General features: G+C 49.2%; 1 protein-coding gene across 1 annotated transcript in view; it reads left to right on the plus strand.

The window, feature by feature from the left end:
* LOC140409143 (A disintegrin and metalloproteinase with thrombospondin motifs 12-like) overlaps positions 1 to 21,286 on the plus strand; it is a 951,810-nt gene that overhangs the window by 502,054 nt on the left and 428,470 nt on the right. The window contains exon 13 of the mRNA XM_072497322.1: positions 17,259 to 17,392. Within this exon, the coding sequence (XP_072353423.1) occupies positions 17,259 to 17,392 (134 nt within the window). The remainder of the gene's footprint in view (positions 1 to 17,258; positions 17,393 to 21,286) is intronic.

A 21,286-nucleotide genomic window follows, 5' to 3' on the forward strand; every position in this document is an offset into this window, starting at 1 on the left:
AAAATGGTATTTTACATAAATATTTATACTTTGTATTTTAGCAGCAGATTGAGTGTTGTGGTTATGCGCTTGCATTCATCCCCATTTCTCAACAACAAAGCACTTTTCAACCTTGAGATCAGACTTTGTTTCAACAACGACTTGCATGACTAAAGTGCTCCTTTGCCAGGAAGAGACTGGGGAGAGCCACATTAGGACAAGAGGGTTTATGCAAACCTCCTTGATCGCACAACTGCTTGTGCAGGGTCATGAATGTGGCTGCATTTTGAAGTGAATTCTTGTGAACCAGACACAGCCTAGTCCAACTTAAAATTAGCTTTGGGAGAATAAAGATTTTGATACCGGAACTGAGTCTGAAATGTGAAGCTTTCTTTTGCTTCCATCACTCTTCCCATTGTCCCTCTTCTAGAAAATGAGCAGAAGGTAGGAAATATGGATGAGTTTTCTAACCCTCGACTCTGGCAAGTTGAGGCCAAGTTGAGTGACACTGCCACTTTCTCTGTCTGGGAATCAAAGCCTGGGATGGAATCTGACACTATTTGTTCTTTGTGGCTCAGTGCCATACTGGGAGAGATCAACAAATACAATTATTTACTATGCCTCCTATTTTAGCATTTTGTCCAAATTTGGATGACACCCCCTCTAATGGCTGATAATCTTTAATTGGTTGTGGGAGCACCTAACACACCACAGAATCCCTACAGTGCAGAGGGCCATTTTGCCCATTGAGTCTGCACCAACCCTTCGAAAGAGCACCTGACCGAGGGCCAATCCAATGCCATTGCCATCTGTGTGCAGAATGTGCTTTCCATAGTCACACAGGGTTTTCACATTGATGGAATGGTAATTCTTGTGAGAGCACAAATGACCTCCCAGAATGTGAGGGAACAAAGGGTCTATTGAGAGGGTGGATTTGAAGGAAATCAGTATGAGAAGAAAATGGTGCAGGGGAAATTAATGGGTTAATGGCTAACAAATCAGCAGGGCGTGATAATCTACATCCCAGAGTATTAAAGGAAGTGGCCCTGGAAATATTGGGTGCATTGGTGGTCTTCTCCCGAAATTCTATAGACTCTGGAACAGTTCCTACAAATTGGAGGGTGACAAATGTATCCACATTATTTAAAAAGGGAGGGAGAAAAAAAGGGAGACTTGTAGACCTGACATCAATTGTGGGGAAGGTGCCAGAGTCTATCACAAAAGACATGGGGCGGGATTCTCCGACCCCCCCGCCGGGTCGGAGAATCGTCGGGGGGCGGCGTTAATCCTGCCCCCACCGGCCGCGGAATCGCGCCGGTCGTCGGGCCCCCCCCCGCGGTGATTCTCCGGCCCGCAATGGGCCGAAGTCCCGCTGCTGTCATGCCAGTCCCGCCGGCATGAATCAAACCACCTACCTTACCGGCGGCGCGGGCGGGCTCCAGGATCCTGGGGGGGGCGCGGGGCGATCTGGCGCTGGGGGGGGGTGGGGGGGGTGCCCCCATGGTGGCCTGGCCCACAATCGGGGCCCACCGATCTGAGGGCGGGCCTGTGCCGTGAGGGCACCCCTTTCCTTCAACCTTGGCCATAGCCTCCACAATGGCCGATGCGGAAGTTACCCTCCACGCATGCGCGGGGATGACGTCAGCAGTCGCTGACTATCCCGCGCATGCGCGGACTTCCGCCGGCCGGCAAAGTCCCTTCGGCCCCGGCTGGCGTGGCGCCAAAGGCCTTTCCCGCCGGCCGGCGGCACGCCAACCACTCTGGCGCGGGCCTAGCCCCTAAAGGTGCGGAAAAACGGCCTGACGCAGGAGTGGTTCCCGCCACTCCATCCCGCCGGGACCCCCCGCCCTGCCGGGTCGGGGAGAATCACGGCCATGGTAACAGAACATTTGGAAAGCATTAACAGGATTGGGCAAATCCAGCATGGGTTTATAAAAGACAAATCTATAGAATCCCTAAAGTGCAGAAGGAGGCAATTTGGCCCATCGTGTCTGAATCGACCCTCTGAAAGAGCACCCTACCTAGGCCCACGCCACCACCCTATCCCTGTAAACCCACTTAAGCTGCACATCATTGGACACTAAGGGGCAATTTTAGCATGGCCAATTCACCGAACCTGCACATCTTTGGACTGTGGGATGAAACTGGAGCACCCGGAGGGCACCCATGCAGACATGAGGAGCATGTGCAAACTCCACATGTCACCCAATGTTGGAAATCGAACTTGGGTCCCTGGTGGTGTGAGGCAGTTCTAACCACTGTCCTGCATAACAAATCTATTGAAGTTTTTTGACGATGCAACTAGTTGAAGAGATAAGGGCGAACCAGTGGATGTGGTGTATTTGGACTTTCACACGGTTTTTGATAAGGTCTCCCATAAGAGGTTTGTGGGCAAAATTAAAGCGCATTGGATTGAGAATTGGTTGACAGGCAGGAATAAATGGTTCTTTTTCCGAGTGGCAGGTAGTGACTAGTGGGGTAGCACAGGGATCAGTTCTTGGGCCTCAGCTGTTCATGATATACATCAATGATCTGGATGAGGGAACCAAATCTAACATTTCTGACTTTGCTGATGATGCCAATCTGGGTGGGATTGTGAGTTGTGAGGAGGTTGCAAGGAGGCTTCATGGTGATTTAGACAAGTTGAGGGAGTGGACAAACACATGGCAGATGCAGTGCAACATGGCTGAATGTGAACTTATACACTTTGGGATGAAAAACAGAAAGGAAGAAGAGTATTATTTATGTGATGATATGTTGGAAAATGTTGATGTACAAAGAGATCTGGTACACCAGTCAATGAAAATGGAAAGACAGGTGCAGTAAGCAACTAGGAAGGCAAATTCTTTGTTTGTCTTCATTGCAAGTGGAATTGAGTTCAGATGTAGGGACGTCTTACTGCAGTTAGTCAGGGCCTTGGTGTATTGCATGCAGTTTTGGTCTCCCTACTTAAGAAAGGATATACGTACCATAGAGGGAGTGCAGCGGAGGTTCACTAGGCTGATACTGGGGTTGGCAGGACTGTCCTATGAGGAGAGATTGGTTTGACTGGGCCTATATTCACTGGACTTTAGAAGGATGAGAGGAGATCTGAGTGAAACACATAACATTCTAACAGGGCTGGCCAGACTAGACGCAGGGAGCGTGTATTCCCTGGAGGGGAAACTATATCCGGGGTGTGGAGATGCCGGCGTTGGACTGGGGTGAGCACAGTAAGAAGTCTGACAACACCAGATTAAAGTCCAACAGGTTTGTTTCAAATCACTAGATTTCGGAGCACTGCTCCTTCCTCAGGTGAATGAAGAAGTATGTTCCAGAAACATATATATAGACAAAGTCAAATATGCAAGACAATGCTTTGAATGCGAGCATTTGCAGGTAATTAAATCTTTACAGATCCAGAGATAACCCTCAGTGTGGTGAGTCGCCTCTGCTGTCTGGGTCTCTCAGCCTCCTGTTCATGCTCAGACTCCCCTTGTCCATGCCTCCCAGCAGTGTCTCTTGCTGGAATTGCATGCACAGATGCCTCTCCCTCGTTCAGTTCATCCATTGAAGGAGGACTGTTATTGAGAACTTTATCCTTTCATCCTATTCCCTTCTCTGTGAAAGTAAACACCAAAGACAACAATGGTTAAACGGTGCAGAAAGAGAAGCTGTGATTGAGAGATCTGTGGGAGATGTGGGGCTCCACAGCTTTGGGTGACTTGATTGCATTGTGACTGATGCAGCCTGACTCCTGGACTTCTAGCGCATACTCATAGAGGTGACCAAAAGTCCATTCCAGAGATAAGGGGCGGGATTCTCCGATAATGGGGCTAAGTGTTGACGCCGTTGTAAAAACTGTTGCGTTTCACGGCGGCATCATTGGGCCCCCAGGTGCATCAATTCAGCGGCCCACAAGGGGTCAGCACGGGCGCATCGTGAAGCGCCCGAGGGAGCAGCCGCCGATATGCGGGTTGCGTCATTGACGCGACGCCCATGGCAGCTGAAAAACATTCTCTCCCAACACACAGCCGTCGCAGGCAAGATGGCCACCAGACGACCAGCCTCAAGGTTCAGAGACGGTAAACTGGACACCGTCCTGGACGCTGTGAAGGAGAGGAGGGTGGTTTTGTACCCCGCGCCCGACCGCAGGACAGCAGGCGCCATCGTTCGGTGTGCGTCTGCGGAGGCGGCAGAGGCTGTCAGCGCCGTCGGGTTGGTGGCCAGGAAAGCTGACCAGTGCAGGAAGGAGCTGCATGACCTACTCACGGCAGCCATGGTGAGTACCCAGCACTGTGCCCCTGGCACCAACATCCATACCCCCCACACACATGTGACTCCCCCCAGGGGGACGGTCCCACCTCCACCCTGACCTACATGGCTGCACCCACCCATGACAGCCGCAATGGCCGGATGCCCTGTGCACTGATGCCATCATAGACCCAACCGCTGGGCTGCATGCGTCGGACTGTCTAACACCTTTGCTGCTTGTGTCCCCCCCTCCAAAGGAGAAGTCTGCGCATAACTGCAGGGAGAGGGAAAAGTCAGAGAGGGAGCACAGGGACGGGCACACAATGACACAGGGGACAGACATACAGGGGACAGACACACAGGAAACCAACACACGGGACGGACACAAAGGGACGGACACACAGGAAACCAACACACAGCACAACACGACACAGGAGTCCCTGGACCTCATCTCTGATGCGGACATAGACTTCCCGCTACTGCTATCTCCTACACCCTCCACCATCACAGATACTATCACCTCGGTTGGGATCTTTAGTGAGGACAATTACTGGTGAGCACCACACAGCCGCTCCGGTACAGCAGGTGGAGGTAGGAGCAACCGAGGGGCCGGACGGTCGGAGGGCAGCCCGGCCCCAGCAACCAGCTGCTGCCCAGACATGTCCCGGGTTCCTGGAATACAAACTCCCACCCATAAATCAGATGTAGTCAGCGAGCCAGGGACCAAACAAGGGGATGAAGCCCAACCACGTGCAGGAGCAGGGAGTGGTGCCGGTCAAGCATGCCACCCAAGCCGAAACCGCACTGGTGGTGTCCACGGTGGAGGCAATGGGGACGACGGTGTTGGACATGGGTCAGGTTATGCAAGGCCTGGGGCTATCTGTGCAGGCGGGGGCCATGGCCCAGGACATGGCTGCCCACTCACAGGCAACCATGTGCCAGAGCCAGCTGCAGATTGCAGTGGCTTTCCTCAGCATGGCCCAGCCCCAGCAGGCCACAGCTGAGAGCGTCCACGCCATTGCCCAGGTGCTGGCCGGCATCGCACAGACCCAGAGGGAGATGGCGCAGTCCCAGAGGAAGGTAGCACAGTCCAAGAGGGAGGTGTCATAATCCCAGCCAGGGATGGCCCACTCCCTTAGCTCCATGGCCGCTACGTCCAGACCCTGGTCGATACCAGAGCGGGCCTCTAGGTCTGGTAGTGTCGGGGGGGCCTCGGGGGATGGCTCCGCTCGCATCCCCGTCCCATGGAGAAGCCCGGGGGCCATCGGGCACCCCGAAGAAGGAAGAGGTGCTGGAGCCCGTACTGTGGCTCCTGCAGGGGAGGTCCCGGAACACCGCAACACCTCGGACCCCCTCCCACCACCACCACCATTCCTGCTGCATCTGGTGGGCAGCGGACAGGGCGGCACCACGCCAGCCGGGATGTCCGAGGCGCAGCCATGCCCATCCAGGCTGGGCCGCCCCAGGAAACGTGGGACCAACAGGGACCCTAGTCGCAGGCAGGGCCCACAGCAGTCCACCTCCACTCCGTCTGGGGATCCACCTAGACGTAGTGATAGGGCCTGTAAGGCCAGAAAGATAGACACTAAGTAAGTTGGCATGGGTGCAGGGCACAGTTCAGTTATAGGGTCTAGGGCACATGCATATAACTGTTCACATTAAACACATATGTTATCACCGATGAAAGCCGTTTTTGTGCTCTGTCTGATTGTGGGACGGGAAGTGAGAGCCACTCTAGGTTGTAGCCACCTGGGTTGGCCAACTCCCGACGTAAAATGAAGAACAGCAAAGGCTGCAGGGAAATTCAGCCAACACAGGCAGAAACTAGCAGGTGCAAGTTTACTGTGTATTAAACTCTGCAAAAGCCCAGCATCGATACAAGCAGCCATCTGCATAATAATGTAGCAGCCATCTACATACTAATGAGCGATCCCCAGGTACAATCGAAACATTTGGGATAAACAAAGCCAAGCCAGACTCCCCAGCGCCAGCAGGAGCCAACACAAAAGAGGTTAACGGACACCTTAAGACCGCCCATCGATCAGGGAACCGCTCCAGTATTGGAGAAATCGAACCAAGCGATTGGAACAAAGTCCAATCACTTGGAACCAGGTACAGGGTCCGCCCCGAAAGGCGGGAAGCCCCTGGGGACTATAAGTATTGAGCCCCAAGTTCAAATCGTTCTTCTTGACCGGGTCACTCAGCAACGCGAACCAACCCTTGACAGTGACTGGTGCAGCTGCCGCCGATATCCAGAAAGTCTTAAGTCAATGCTCGCTACGATATAGGCGCTCCTAGCTACCAATCCGTACCAACTTCGAATCCCGCAGACTCAGAACCCGAACGAAAGGCCATTTGTTCCCCTGACCTGGTGGGCCAGTCCGAAGCTAAGTATAGGCCTGTTATAGAAGTAGCTTAGACGTAGAATTTATGCATGAGTAGCGATTACTGTGTATAATAAATGTGCTTTGATTTGAAACTTACTAATTGATGTATTGAGTTATTGATCATTACTTGAACTTGAACCTCATGGCGGTATCATAAAGATACCTGGTGACTCGAGAGCAAAGGTTATAAAACAGCCAATTGAACCAACCAAAAAATAGCAACAGGGTGAGGGGTGGTGGAAGACTGAGCCCCGGTGGGTGCGCTGTGCAACCCCCCAAACCCTCCCCCCCGGACGTCCCCGACACCCATTCCCAACGAAACGACAGGACCATGTGATGTCGATCAGGGAACTACCGATTCTGACCCCCATAGGGGGCCAGCATGGTGCCGGAGCAGTTCACGCTGCTCCAGCCTCCCTTCCCGGCGCCAAATGGGCGTAGCGCCAACCTGCGCATGTGCAGTTGGGCCGCGCCAACCCGCGAATGCACGGGGGACTTCCTCAGTGCAACATGGCGTGGGGGTTCAGGAGCCGGCCGCGTAATAAAATAGGGCCGGGGCTGGAGAGGACGGCCTGCCGATCGGTGGCCGCCGATCTCGGCCCAGACCCCATCGGAGGCCGCCCTCCGGTGAAGGAGCGCTTTTCCCCGCCCCACAGGCCGCCCCCTCCGACCCTACGCGCAGAGTTCCCTCCAGCTGCGAGCAGGTGTGAATGGCACCGACGGGACTCTGCCGTTTCCGCTCGGCCCATCAAGGCCGGTGAATCGGCGGCCCGGCGGACAGCGGCCCGCAACCGGCGCCGCACCAAATGCGCCGGCGCAAATGGCGCCGATTCTCCGCTCCTCGGAGAATCACCTGCCAGCGTCGGACCGGCGCCGCGGGAAAAAACACCTCAATCAGGTCACCCCTCAGCCTTCTCTGCTCCAGAGAAAACAACCCAAGCCTATCAAACCTCTCTTTATAACTTAAATGTTTGCGAATCTTCTCTGCACCCCCTCCAGTGCAATTACATCCTTCCTATAATGTGGCGACCAGAATTGCACACAGTACTCCAGCTGTGGCCTCACCAAAGTTCTATATAACTCCAACATGACCTCCCTGGTTTTGCCATCTATGCCCCTATTGAGAAAAGTGAGAGTCCCTTATGCCTTTTCACCAACCTATTATCCTGCCCTTCTGCCTTAAGAGATCTATGGACAAACACGCCAAGGTCCCTTTGTTCTTTGGAACTTCCCAGTGTCAGATCTTTGATAGTATACTTCCTTGTTAAAATGATGTGGAGATGCCGGTGTTGGACTGGGGTGAGCACAGTACGAAGTCTTACAACACCAGGTTAAAGTCCAACAGGTTTGTTTCGATGTCACTAGCTTTCGGAGCGCTGCTCCTTCCTCAGGTGAATGAAGAGGTATGTTCCAGAAACACATATATAGACAAATTCAAAGATGCCAAACAATGCTTGGAATGCGACCATTAGCAGGTGATTAAATCTTTACAGATCCAGAGATGGGGTAACCCCAGGCTAAAGAGGTGTGAATTGCATCAAGCCAGGACAGTTGGTAGGATTCCGCAGACCAGATGGTGGGGGATGAATGTAATGCGACATGAATCCCAAGTCCCGGTTGAGGCCGCACTCATGTGTGCGGAACTTGGCTATAAGTTTCTGCTCGGCGATTCTGCGTTGTCGCGCGTCCTGAAGGCCGCCTTGGAGAACGCTTACCCGGAGATCAGAGGCTGAATGCCCTTGACTGCTGAAGTGTTCCCCGACTGGAAGGGAACATTACTGCCTGGTGATTGTTGCGCGATGTCCGTTCATTCGTTGTCTGCATGGTCTCGCCAATGTACCACGCTTCGGGACATTCTTTCCTGCAACGTATGAGGTAGACAACGTTGGCCGAGTCGCACGAGTATGTACCACGTACCTGGTGGGTGGTGTTCTCACGTGTAATAGTGGTATCCATGTCAATGATCTGGCACGTCTTGCAGAGATTGCCATGGCAGGGTTGTGTGGTGCCGTGGTCACTGTTCTGAAGACGGGGTAGTTTGCTGCAAACAATGGTTCGTTTGAGGTTGCGCGGTTGTTTGAAGGCAAGTAGTGGGGGTGTGGGGATGACCTTGGCAAGATGTTCATCGTCATCAATGACGTGTTGAAGGCTGTGAAGAAGATGACGTAGTTTCTCCGCTCCGGGGAAGTACTGGACGACGAAGGGTATTCTGTCGGTTGTGTCCCATGTTTGTCTTCTGAGGAGGTCGGTGCGGTTTTTCGCTGTGGCACGTTGTTAAATTACTCCTTGTTAAATTACTCCTTCCAAAGTGTATCACCTCACATTTTTCAGGGTTAAATTCCATCTGCCACATATCTGCCCATCTGACCATCTGTCTGTATCTTCCTGTAACTGATTGCTTCTTAATAAATCTCCCATGTGGGACCTTGTCAAAGGCTTTGCTGAATCCATGTAAACTACATCGACTGCACTACCCTCATCTACACACCTGGTCACATGCTCAAAAATTTCAATCAAATTAATTAGCATAATCTGACAAAGCCATGCTGACTAGGTGGAGGGGCAGGTAGTATTGAGGAGGTGGGGAGGTTGCAGAAAGATTTAGACAGTTTAGGAAAGTGGTCCAAGAAATGGCTGATGAAATTCAACGTGGGCAAGTGCGAGGTCTTGCACTTTGGAAAAAAGAATAGAGGCATGGACTATTTTCTAAACGGTGACAAAATTCATAATGCTGAAGTGCAAAGGGGCTTGGGCGTCCTAGTCCAGGATTCTCTAAAGGTAAACTTGCAGGTTGAGTCCGTAATTCAGTAAGCAAATGCAATGTTGTCATTTATCTCAAGAGGCTTGGAATATAAAAGCAGGGATGTACTTCTGAAGTTTTATAAAGCCCTAGTTAGGCCCCATTTAGAATACTGTGAGCAATTTTGGGCCCCACACCTCAGGAAGGACATACTGGCGCTGGAGCGGGTCCAGCAGTGGAGATTCACACGGATGATCCCAGGAATGATAGGCCTAACATACGATGAACGTCTCAGGATCCTGGGATTATATTCATTGGAGTTTAGGAGGTTGAGGGGAGATCTCATGGAAACTTACAAGATAATGAATGGCTTAGATAAGGTGGACGTAGGGAAGTTGTTTCCATTAGCAGGGGAGACTAAGACTCGGGGGCACAGCCTTACAATAAAAGGGAGTCACTTTAGAACAGAGATGAGGAGAAATTTCTTCAGCCAGAGAGCGGTGGGTCTGTGGAATTCATTGCCACAGAGGACGGTGGAGGCCGGGACGTTGAGTGTCTTTGAGACAGAAGTTGATAAATTCTTGATTTCTTGAGAAATTAAGGGCTATGGAGAGAGAGCGGCTAAATGGAGTTGAAATCAGCCATGATTGAATAGTGGAGTGGACTCGATGGGCCGAATGGCCTTACTTCCGCTCCTATGTCTTATGGTCTTATGGACTATCCCTGATCAAACCTTGCCTCTCCAAGTGGAGATAGATTGTCTCCTTCAGAATCTTCTCCAGTAGTTTCCCAACCACTGACATGAGACTCATTGGCCCGTAGTACCCTGGCTTATCTCTGCAAGCTTTCTTAAATAGTGAGACCACATTAGCTATTCTCCAGTCCTCTGGCATCTCCCCCATGGCCAGAGAGGAGTTAAAAAGTTGGGTCAGAGCCCTGTCAATCTTCTCCCTCGCCTCCCACAGCAGCCTGGGACACAATTAATCCGGACCTGAAGATTTGTCCACTTTTAAACCGGTCAATGCACCCAATACCTTCCTATATCAATTTTCTCAAGAACCTCACTGTCATAATACACACCAGTATATCCTGGTGCAGACACACACTGATGGACACAGTGGGACCAATCAACATACACAACACCGCAGCCAATCACCAGTGAGAGCACACGCACTATAAAGACAGGGGGCATCAGAGTTTCCGTTCATTTGAGTAGCTGCGAGCTAGGAGCACAGAGCTCACAGCCTGCAACACAGACATTGCAGGCACCCCACTCTGCCTGTGCGCTGTCGGCGGAATGGAGAATACCGCCAGTGGAGAATTCACCCCTATGTTCTCCTACTGGACGTGAATTGCTCCTGGTGTGCGCTTTCGTGTAGAAGTGATTACTACCATCTCTCCTGAATTGTCTAGCCCAAAGTTTTAGACTATGTTCTAGTTCTAAAATCTGCAACCAGTGGAAACAGTTTATTTGGAGTATTGCGTACAGTTCTGGTCACCGCATTATAGGAAGGACGTGGAGGCTTTGGAGCGGGTGCAGAGGAGATTTACCAGGATGTTGCCTGGTATGGAGGGAAAATCTTATGAGGAAAGGCTGATGGACTTGAGGTTGTTTTCGTTGGAGAGAAGAAGTTTAAGAGGAGACTTAATAGAGGCATACAAAATGATCAGGGGGTTGGATAGGGTGGACAGTGAGAGCCTTCTCCCGTGGATGGAAATGGCTGGCACGAGGGGACATAGCTTTAAACTGAGGGGTAATAGATATAGGACAGAGGTCAGAGGTAGGTTCTTTACGCAAAGAGTAGTGAGGCCGTGGAATGCCCTACCTGCTACAGTAGTGAACTCGCCAACATTGAGGGCATTTAAAAGTTTATTGGATAAACATATGGATGATAATGGCATAGTGTAGGTTAGTTGGCTTTTGTTTCGGTGCAACATTGAGGGCTGAAGGGCCTGTACTGCGCTGTATTGTTCTATGTTCTATCTTTATCTGCACTGTCTTTTCCTGTTAATATCTTGAAGTCATCCAACAGACCACCCCCAGTCTTCTAAATTCTAAAGAAAACAAGCCTACTTTGTATAACCTCTCCTCATAACCTGATCCCTGAAGTCCAGGTATCATTCTTGTCAACCTATATTGCTCTCCCTCCAAGGCCACAATATCCTTCCTCAGGTATGGTGCCCAGATTTGCTCACAATACTCCAAGTGGGGTCTAACCAGGGTTTTGTAAAGCTGAAACATAACTTCCGTGTCCTTATACACCAGTCCTCTAGATGTAAAGGCCACCATTCCAGTAGCTTTCTTGATTAATTTCTGCACTTGTTCATGGCATTTTAAGGATCTCTGCCCCAGAACCACAGGTCTCTTTGGACAGCCACTGAATTTAGCTTCATACCATCTAGAAAGGACCCCGGTATATCCTCTATTGGTCCAAAATGGATAATTTCACAATTCCTTACATTAAAATCCATCTGCCACAGTTTTACCCATTCACCTAGTCTATCAATATCCTTTTGTAATTTTATGCTGTCATCTACACTTTCTACAATGCGACCCAACTTTGTGTCATCAGCAAATTTGTTTACATAACTTTCTCTGCTAATATCAAATCATTAATGAATAATGTTAACAATTGGGGCTCGAACACAGATTCCTGTGGGACACCACTAGTCACATCCTGCCAATTTGAGTACCGACCCATGTTAGTAATTTGTCCTCAATTCTATAGGCTTCTACCTTAGTTAAAATTCTCTTATGTGGGACTTTATCAAATGCTTTCTGGCAGTCCATATAAACGACATCCATAGACATTCCCCTGCCCACTACCTTAGTCACCTCTTCAAAAAATTGAATGAGGTTTGTCAGGCATGACCTTGCCTGTCATGAATCCAAGCTGGATTTCCCTGATTAACTGAGTTAGTAGCACCTATCGATATTAAGTTTAAGTTTTTCCTTGTGTTGAAGAACTGCCTAACTGATAATTGTACGATTATCCTACCAACTGTCCTGGGGTTACCCCATCTCTGGATCTGTAAAGATTTAATCACCTGTTAATGGTCGCATTCCAAGCATTGTTTGGCATCTTTGAATTTGTCTATATATGTGTTTCTGGAACATACCTCTTCATTCACCTGAGGAAGGAGCAGCGCTCCGAAAGCTAGTGACATCGAAACAAACCTGTTGGACTTTAACCTGGTGTTGTAAGACTTCGTACTGTGCTCACCCCAGTCCAACGCCGGCATCTCCACATCATAACTGATAATTGTAAAGCTATTTTCTTTGATATCAATGTGGTTAATTCTGAGTTCAAATTTAAGTTTGTTTGGGCATCAATTAGTCAGAGTCATCATTCCTGGGGTGAAGTATCCTTTCGTCACAGTTTTGCAAATTTTAAAGAATTGTTCAGGGATCTCGTCCGGTAACCTAACAAATGTTGGGGTCTGGTCTGGTATCCTAACATTTACCCTACCCTTCACCCGATTTCTCTCCCTTCAGGTTTTCTAGTGGTCATTTTTCTCATGCTAATCTCATTGATTTTAGGTATGTCTGTGTCTTGCATGTCTGGCATCATATTTTAAAAGACTTTCCTTCTTGTCATGTTCTGAACTGTGGAAAACTTCTCCTTTTAATTCGGTCGTTTGAATATTTTCCTCTTTTTCTCAGTGTAAAATTGGACCCTGGTTTCATTTTCAAAGACGGGCAAAGATGACCCAGTTAACATTTAACTCTCAGCCAACACCTTCACAACACATTCTCTGATCATTTATCATTCTGCTATTTGTAGAGTCATGCTGTGTGCAAATTAGTGGCCGTGTCTGCCTGTATCACAACAGAGCCTATGTTTCAAAGGGCACTTAATTGGCTGTAAATTGCTCTGAGACACGCTGGCAACACATAAAGCAGCAGATAAATGTAAATTATTTTCTTCTGAATTAGCTGATTTATGTCATGTTCTGCAGGAGCTGGCAGTTTTTCGTACCTCACCTGGGTGTCCAATTTTATGATTGACTGTTTACAACAAGTGCTATCTGCTGTATTGCCTGTCTCTTGGCTTAATACCGAATCACCTTTCTTCCTTTTGCACTTATTCTTTAACCTTCTCTGAGTTAGCTGAGGTTTTTATTAATTTAGAGTCCCCAATTATTTTTTCCCAATTAAGGGGCAATTTAGCGTGGCCAATCCACCTATCCTGCACATCTTTGGGTTGTGGGGGTGAGACCCACACAGATACGGGGAGAATGTGCAAACTCCACATGGACAGTGACCCGGGGCCGGGATCTAACCTGGGTCCTCAGTGCTGTAGGCAGCAGTGCTAACCATTATGTCACCGTGTGGCTCATGAGTTAACTGAGTTAATAATGGATAATCCAATAAACCCGCGTGTTCATAGCAGGAGAAACATGCGTGGCACCACGTCATGCAGACCTGTGTCCAGTCCCTCTGTGCAGGCAGTGCCTGGCTTTACTAACGGCAAACCCCATGCAACCATCTGCAATGATATAAATAACGAGTAATCCAGAGGCCTAAATTAATGATCCTGAAAAAGAAGAGATGGGAATTTAAATGTATTTATTTAAATAAATCTGGAATGAAATGCTGGTATCAATAATGGGTGATCAAGAAACTATTGGGTTGTCCTAAAGACCATCTGGCTCACTAGGTCCTCAGGGGAGGAAATCTGCCACTTTTACCAGTCTGCTCTACTTGTGACTTTAGCCCCAAAGGAGGTTGACTCTTAATCACCCTTTGAGATCATCGAGCGAATCATTCAAGGCCAAATGGCCTACTCCTGTCCCTAAGTCCTATGTCCCTAGGTCCTAAATACTTGCCTTGTCAGCGATATCACAGGAGAGAATAATATAAATTATGCCTACTTATCTATAACTCATGTATATTGCTATGGCATCAATGGATATTGTAGAAGAGGTTATTCATGAAACCCACCTATTCAACCTTGTCCCACGCCTGAAGTGTGGTGTTCCTCATTCTAAACCACCACCTGTCAGCTCTCCCCCTTAAAGGAGAAAGCAGCCTGTGGTCATCTGGGGCTATGGGAACTTTACCTTTACTTTTATTGTAGAATGAGGGTTAGTTTAGCTCAGTTGGCTGGACAACTAGATCGTGATGCAGAGTGAGGCCAACAGCGTTCATTTACCATCCCAGCTGAGGTTATTCATGAATGCCCCGCCTACTCAACCTTGTCCCTCACCTGAGGTGTGGTGATCTTCAGATTAAATCACCACCAGTCAGCTCTCAGACTACGGTAATTTTACTTTACTTATTGTAGAATAATAGAAATGACACACAAAGGAATCCATTCCACCTATTGCATCTGCACCAAAACGAACTATTCGAAGTAATTTTCCTAACCTTTCCCTGTATCTACCTAAATAAGTTCACAGAAATGTTACAGAATTAGGCCAGGTTTTGAGTCCTCAATCATTGGCCACAGCCTTCCTTGGGAGGTGGAGTGTAGGCTCAGGCCTTGCCAATTTGACCCGATGTTGCTGTTTCCTCTCCCAGGGTATGGAGAATGGGAGAGACAATAAACAGCTGCTCTGGTTGCTCTTTTGCCCATTACCTTGTGCATTCTTTTGAGAAAACTGTTGAATGTGCCGAGCGGGTGTGTTTTAGTTGAAAGTAAGCCAGTCAAAAACATTAGCAGTGTAAAAGTCAACCCTTTAACTTCTTGCCTAAAAATATTGATCTAAAAATTTGACTTTTGGATGAGTATAGATGGCGTTTTGTGTTTCTTAAACTGTTAAAAGTTTTGCTTTTTCAAATCATTCATTGTATATGTTATTGTGCAGAATGAGCTGAACTGAAACAGATATTTGAACAGAAATACCCAATCCTTGTGGGTCCTTTAGAAAAGTTGTCTTTTGTTTTCGCGTAATTCTTAGTGGACAGATATGCTGTTGTAGTATTCGATAAATATAGACAATTAGATTTTGTTGTTGCTATCTGCTTTGGGGGCTTGCAGGGTCACCCACTGTAACTTTGTGGGAAACTGGTGGAAACTGCAGCACAATGGCCGAATAGCTGCTCATGCCATTTATCGAGGGTTGCTGTCACAATCCACAGTGGGAAATTGTGGACAGGCCGTGGAAATTCTACCTCTGTGAGTTCATGTTTACAACATGAAGCCTCACCATTCCAAATACATATCAAGAATGAAGGCACAGATATCACCTGATCCAAAACAATTTTTCATCATTAATTTTAAGTGTTACACAGGGTTTAGTGAGAGGAAGGAACTGAAGGAGATCAATATTAATAGAGAAATGATGTTGGGGAAATTGATGAAATGAAAATCGCTTATTGTCACAAGTAGGCTTCAAATGAAGTTACTGTGAAAAGCCCCTAGTCGCCACATTCCGACACCTGTTCGGGGAGGCTGGTATGGGAATTGAACCGTGCTGCTGGCCTGCCTTGGTCTGCTTTAAATGCCAGCTATTTAGCCCAGTGTGCTAAACCAGCCCCTGGGCTTGGATGGGATGGGATTGAAGGGCGGATAATCTACATCCCATAGAATTTAAGGAAGTGGCCCTAGAAATAGTGGATGCATTTGCGGTAAACTTCCAAGACTGTATAGACTCTGGAACAGTTCCTACATCTTGGAGGGTGGCTAATATAACCCCACTATTCAAGAAGGGAGATAGAGAGAAAACAGGGAATTATAGACCAGTCAGCTGGATGTCAGCAGTGAGGAAAATTCTAGAGTCCATTACAAAAGATGTAATAGCTGAGCACTTGGAAAAGCAGTGGCAGAATCAGACACAGTCACCTTGGATTTACGAAAGGGAAATCATGTTTGTCAAATCTATTGGGATTCTTCGAGGATGTGACTGATAGGGCACGATTTAACAAAAAAGTTTTAAAGTGTGGTAGTGGGCAGGAATTGCCGAGTGTTTCCCGACGGCCGACCCAGCGATACCGCCACCGTATCTAACGCCAATTAGGGCTGGTAATGATGCCGGGCTTCACGTCGTAAATGACTTTCCCACTGGCTGATTCACCAGGACTGCACCCAGCAACTCACTGCTAATAAGGCGGAACAGCACTCACACTGATCCCGTAAAGCAAACCCCAGACAACATGTAGCCATGCCACCATGCAGACCAGCTCCGTAATTCAGGGCTGCTAACCTGGCCAGACTGATGGGCGCCGTGGAGTCCAGACAGGATACGTTGTTCCCCCTAGGGGCTCGGAGGGTTAGACACAGGGCAGCCAGTACCATCTGTGAGTCAGCGCAAGGAATGTGACAAGAAGGGCGGTCGCCCAGTGCCGCAAGAAGCTAAATGTGACCTTCACTGGGCCGCATGGGTGAGTTGGCATCGGCCCTTTGGCACCAGTCATGCCTGCCACCCCCCAACACCCCACCCACTTCCCTGAGCCTGGCACCCCCCCCACCCCCAGCACAATACTGCACCCATATCCCAGCCCACCACGGTACCAACCAGCACACCACACCCATGCCCAGCAGTGGTGCCCATGCCTGTTCTCCACCATGCACCCCCCCACACACACAATGCATGAAGCATGCGGCTCACAATGCCCATCTGCGTCTTGGCAAGAAAAGCTGGCCCACAACAGACGGAAAGATCCCACACAGGTATCAGAGTTCTCTCCCCCTACGGTTAACGGGCCCCTGGAGGTCACGGGAGTGGTCGAGGACAGATGGGTCACCGAATGGCCTCCACCTGCTCCTATTTTCTATGTTTCTATGTTTAAAACTAGGAAGAACAAAAATGAATATTGTCAACAGTTGAGGTTGACAAGAGTGGGAAATCAATTATGTCAATACTTTACGTGCTCCTTGTCATTTGTTGTTTGGTAAAGATCTGGTCAGGAATTTAAATGCACACTTTCAGCTGAATTATAAACACAGTGTTCTAACTTGCTGTCACTCTTTAAGCTAATCCCTGCGAACTGCACTGCCGGCCCATTGATGGAAATTTCTCTGAGAAGATGCTCGACGCTGTGATTGATGGAACATCGTGCACTGAGGCTGCAAACAGCAGGGATATCTGCATTAATGGCATATGTTGGGTATGTTTCCTTTGTATAAAGTCAAGCTTTTACCAACCTCCGCAGCAGTGTGTTGTGACAAGCTTGTGGTAACCTGTTATTAACCCTCTCCATTTCACTTGCAAATATCAAAGAACAATCCATCACTGTACTTGTTTTCTGCATGAAATGAAATAGATGTCACGGGAATGTAAGGCATAAATGAAAATGGTTGACCGCGTGGGGTTATTTATTATTATGTAGCTACACTTAGAGATGGGTTCAGCTGCGCTTCATTGTTCCCTTTGCATTTAGCTTATTCAGTTCTAACTTTTGACAATGAATAGATGGAAAAGCCCCATCTTGAGGTTTAAAGTTGGAAATCAGTTAAATACAGATCCTCAAACAAGCAGTTCCCTTCAAACCCAATTTTGACCTTAGTCATTGGATTATATGCCATTGCAGTGAATGGATGAACCACATTGACATAAAATCCAGATACAGGAAAAATGGTAACATATTCTAAATTAATTTCTCACTCAACCGAGCAAATGCAGTTTTGGTAAACCTCATCTCCTGTATGCAATATGTTGTAAGTAATAGGATCTTACTGCAATGCATAACGTTTGAATATAATTTCCTCTCAAGAGTACTTTTGCCAACTTTCAAATGGGAATTGAATTGATACAAAAAGCAGAAAAATGTAGGACTCTGGAGCCAAAGCAGGGAGTGAAATTCATTGGTAACTCTTCAGAAAGCTGGGGCAGACATGATGAGACATTTAGCCTCTTTCTGTGTTGAATAATTATCTCATTCTATTAAAAAAAAGCATTCTGATCTCTGGATTAGATTTATCCTCAGTAGTCTTAAATCAGAGTTAGGCTTTGATGTTAAGTCAAGCCTGGATCTTTGCATGTGGAGGATTGGGTGAGAGACAAACTTGCTTAGTGTAGCCCAGAGAAATGATGTTCTCAATATGAACCCTCCACAATGAGCTGGACAGGTTGGGAGGGGTGGATGAGGTTTTGAAACAAGGAGAAGAAATCTTCAACGCCACACACAGTGAATATGTGTGCCCATATTTAGGAATGGCCCATTCATGAATGTATTTAAATCAAATGCTGTTGGAAGCCAGATTTAGAATTCAATGCTGCTCCACAGGGTTCTCAGGGGCTGGGAAAACGGCAGTGAAAGGCGGGTGGGGGAGCTCCTGCGTCCTGACCTCACTTCCTCACATTGCCTTTTCCAGCATTCCTTTAGGAACAGAAATACGTCAACAGCAACTTCAGGCAATCTTCGGCCTCCCCCTGCTGATCATAGTTGCTCTCTATCTGATCTCCCCTGTTCAAGCCTTTCTCTCACTTTGGCCCACATGCATAATCTGCCCCTTTCCATGATGTCCTCTGTCTTGAGCCCTGTTAGCCAATTTCTCCCCATCCCAAGTCACAGTGTCTTACATTTCCATTGTCTAATTGGTGGGAACATTCTCTGGATCTTTAGATGGGGTCTACGGCTGCTGATTTATCCTCTCAGTTCTAAATTTGACTGACCACTGGCAGGAAAGGGATGATTTTGATGCCTTCTCTTCCTACTATTCCAGCTCAAAACCATGGAAGGTCTTCCTTCCTCAGCCCTTTTCCTGTTTCTTCTGTCTTCAGGATGTGGTAAACCACTGTTACACCTATATTAGGTGATGTAAGGTAGGACCTGTACTACAGGTTCGCCGGTAGTCCCTGGCTGCTGGCTTCGCCCAGTAGGCAGAGTATAAATATGCTTGTCCTCCATTCAGCAACCATTTCGCCAGCTGCTGTGGGAGGCCACACATCTTCGAGCAATAAAGCCTCAGTTGTATCCAACTCTAGTCTTTGTTCAATTGATCGTGCATCAATTTATTGCTCTAAGATTTTCTATAAGATGGACCTCCGAATCAAACCACATCGCCTGCAGCTGGATCTGCAATCAAGCGACGCCAAGAAGAACTTTAATCACTGTCTAGCTTGCTTCAAGGTGTATATCAACTCAGCGACCACCCCTGTTCCGGAGGCTCAGAAGATACAGATCCTGTACTCAAGGTTGAGCTCCAACGTGTTTCCGCTGATCCAGGACGCCCCCGAACTACGCCGATGCCATGGCGCTTCTCAAAGAAAACTACGCACCGAACCGAACACGCTCTTCGCCAGGCACGTACTCGCCACTCGCTCTCAACTCCCTGGTGAGTCCATAGAAGACTTCTGGCGGGCCCTAATCCCACTCGTCCAGGACTGTGACTGTCAGGTCGTTACGGCCACTGAACATTCAAACCTCCTTATGCGGGACCCATTCGTTAAGGGGATTGGGTCGGACCTCATACGCCAAAGACTGTTAAAAGGGGCCACGCTTGATCTAGCTGAGACAAAGAAGCTAGCCCTCTCTTTGAGGGTCGCCTCGCGCAACATTCAGGCCTACCCCCCAGCCGCGCGGCCCACCCCTCCTACGCATCGTGGACCCCACAGACGGCCGCCCCAGTGGGGGCCTTATCCAGCCAGTACGCCTGCGCCACGCGCCAGCCCACACACCCTGGGGTCCCCGATGTTACTTCTGCGGCCAGCAGAAACACCCTCGCCAATGCTGCCCGGCCCGTGCGGCCCTTTGCAAGGCTTGCGGCAAAAAGGGGCACTTCGCCACGGTGTGCCAGGCCCGCGCAGTCGCCGCTATCGCCCCCACCCCCCTAGTCTACACATAATGGGCGCCGCCATCTTCATCTCCCCGGGCCACGCGCGGCCAGTGGGCGCTGCCATCTTCACCTCCCGGGGCTACGCGCGGCCAGTGGATGCCACCATCTTCTCCCCCTCAATCCACGTGCGACCCATGGGTGCCACCATCTTGTCCAACCCCTGCAACGTGCGCCCCACAGGCGCTGCCATTTTGTCCCCTGCAGGATCTTCGGCCGCCGCCATCTTGTCTCCCCCACGGGGCATGGACACCGACAGCATTCCAGGACCTGGGCCCCCCAGGCTCCCCATCATCCGACGCCAGCGACGACCGACCACGACTCGCCTCAGTGACGATCGACCAGTCTCGTCCGCACTACCTGGCCACCGCATCGACCAGCGTGAAAATCAATGGCCACGTGACCTCTTGCCTGCTGGACTCCAGCAGCACCGAAAGCTTCATAAACCTGGATACGGTAAGGTGCTGCTCCCTCGCGGTACACCCCGCCAACCAAAAAATCTCCCTGGCCTCCGGATCCCATTCCGTTGCATTCCGTGGGTACTGTACGGTCACACTCACGGTCCAGGGCGTAGAATTCAGCGGCTTCCGCCTCTACGTCCTTCCTAACCTCTGCGCTGCTCTGCTACTAGGCTTGGACTTCCAGTGCAATCTCCAGAGCCTAACCCTCAAATTCGGCGGGCCCCTACCGCTCCTCACTGTATGCGGCCTCAAATCTAACCCCGGATTGCAAACCCGTCGCCACCAGGAGCAGACGGTACAGCACCCATGACAGGACCTTCATCAGGTCCGAGGTCCAGCGGCTGCTTCGGGAAGGCATCATCGAGGCCAGCAACAGGCCCTGGAGATCCCAAGTGGTAGTTGTTAAAACTGGGGAGAAACAGAATGGTCGTGGACGACAGCCAGACTATCAATCGGTACTCACAGCTCGACACATACCCTCTCCCATGCATATCTGATATGAAAATGAAATGGGTTTAGTGAGAGGAAGGAATTGAAGGAGGTCAATATTAATAGAGAAATGGTGTTGGGGAAATTGATGAAATGAAAATCGCTTATTGTCACAAGTAGGCTTCAAATGAAGTTACTGTGAAAAGCCCCTAGTCACCACATTCTGGCGCCTGTTCGGGGAGGCTGTTACAGGATTCGAACCGTGCTACTGGCCTGCCTTGGTCTGCTTTCAAAGCCAGCGATTTAGCCCTGTGCTAAACAGCCCCTTCTGGTCAA

Source organism: Scyliorhinus torazame, chromosome 3 (genome assembly GCF_047496885.1).
Source record: "Scyliorhinus torazame isolate Kashiwa2021f chromosome 3, sScyTor2.1, whole genome shotgun sequence".
Taxonomy (NCBI): domain Eukaryota; kingdom Metazoa; phylum Chordata; class Chondrichthyes; order Carcharhiniformes; family Scyliorhinidae; genus Scyliorhinus; species Scyliorhinus torazame.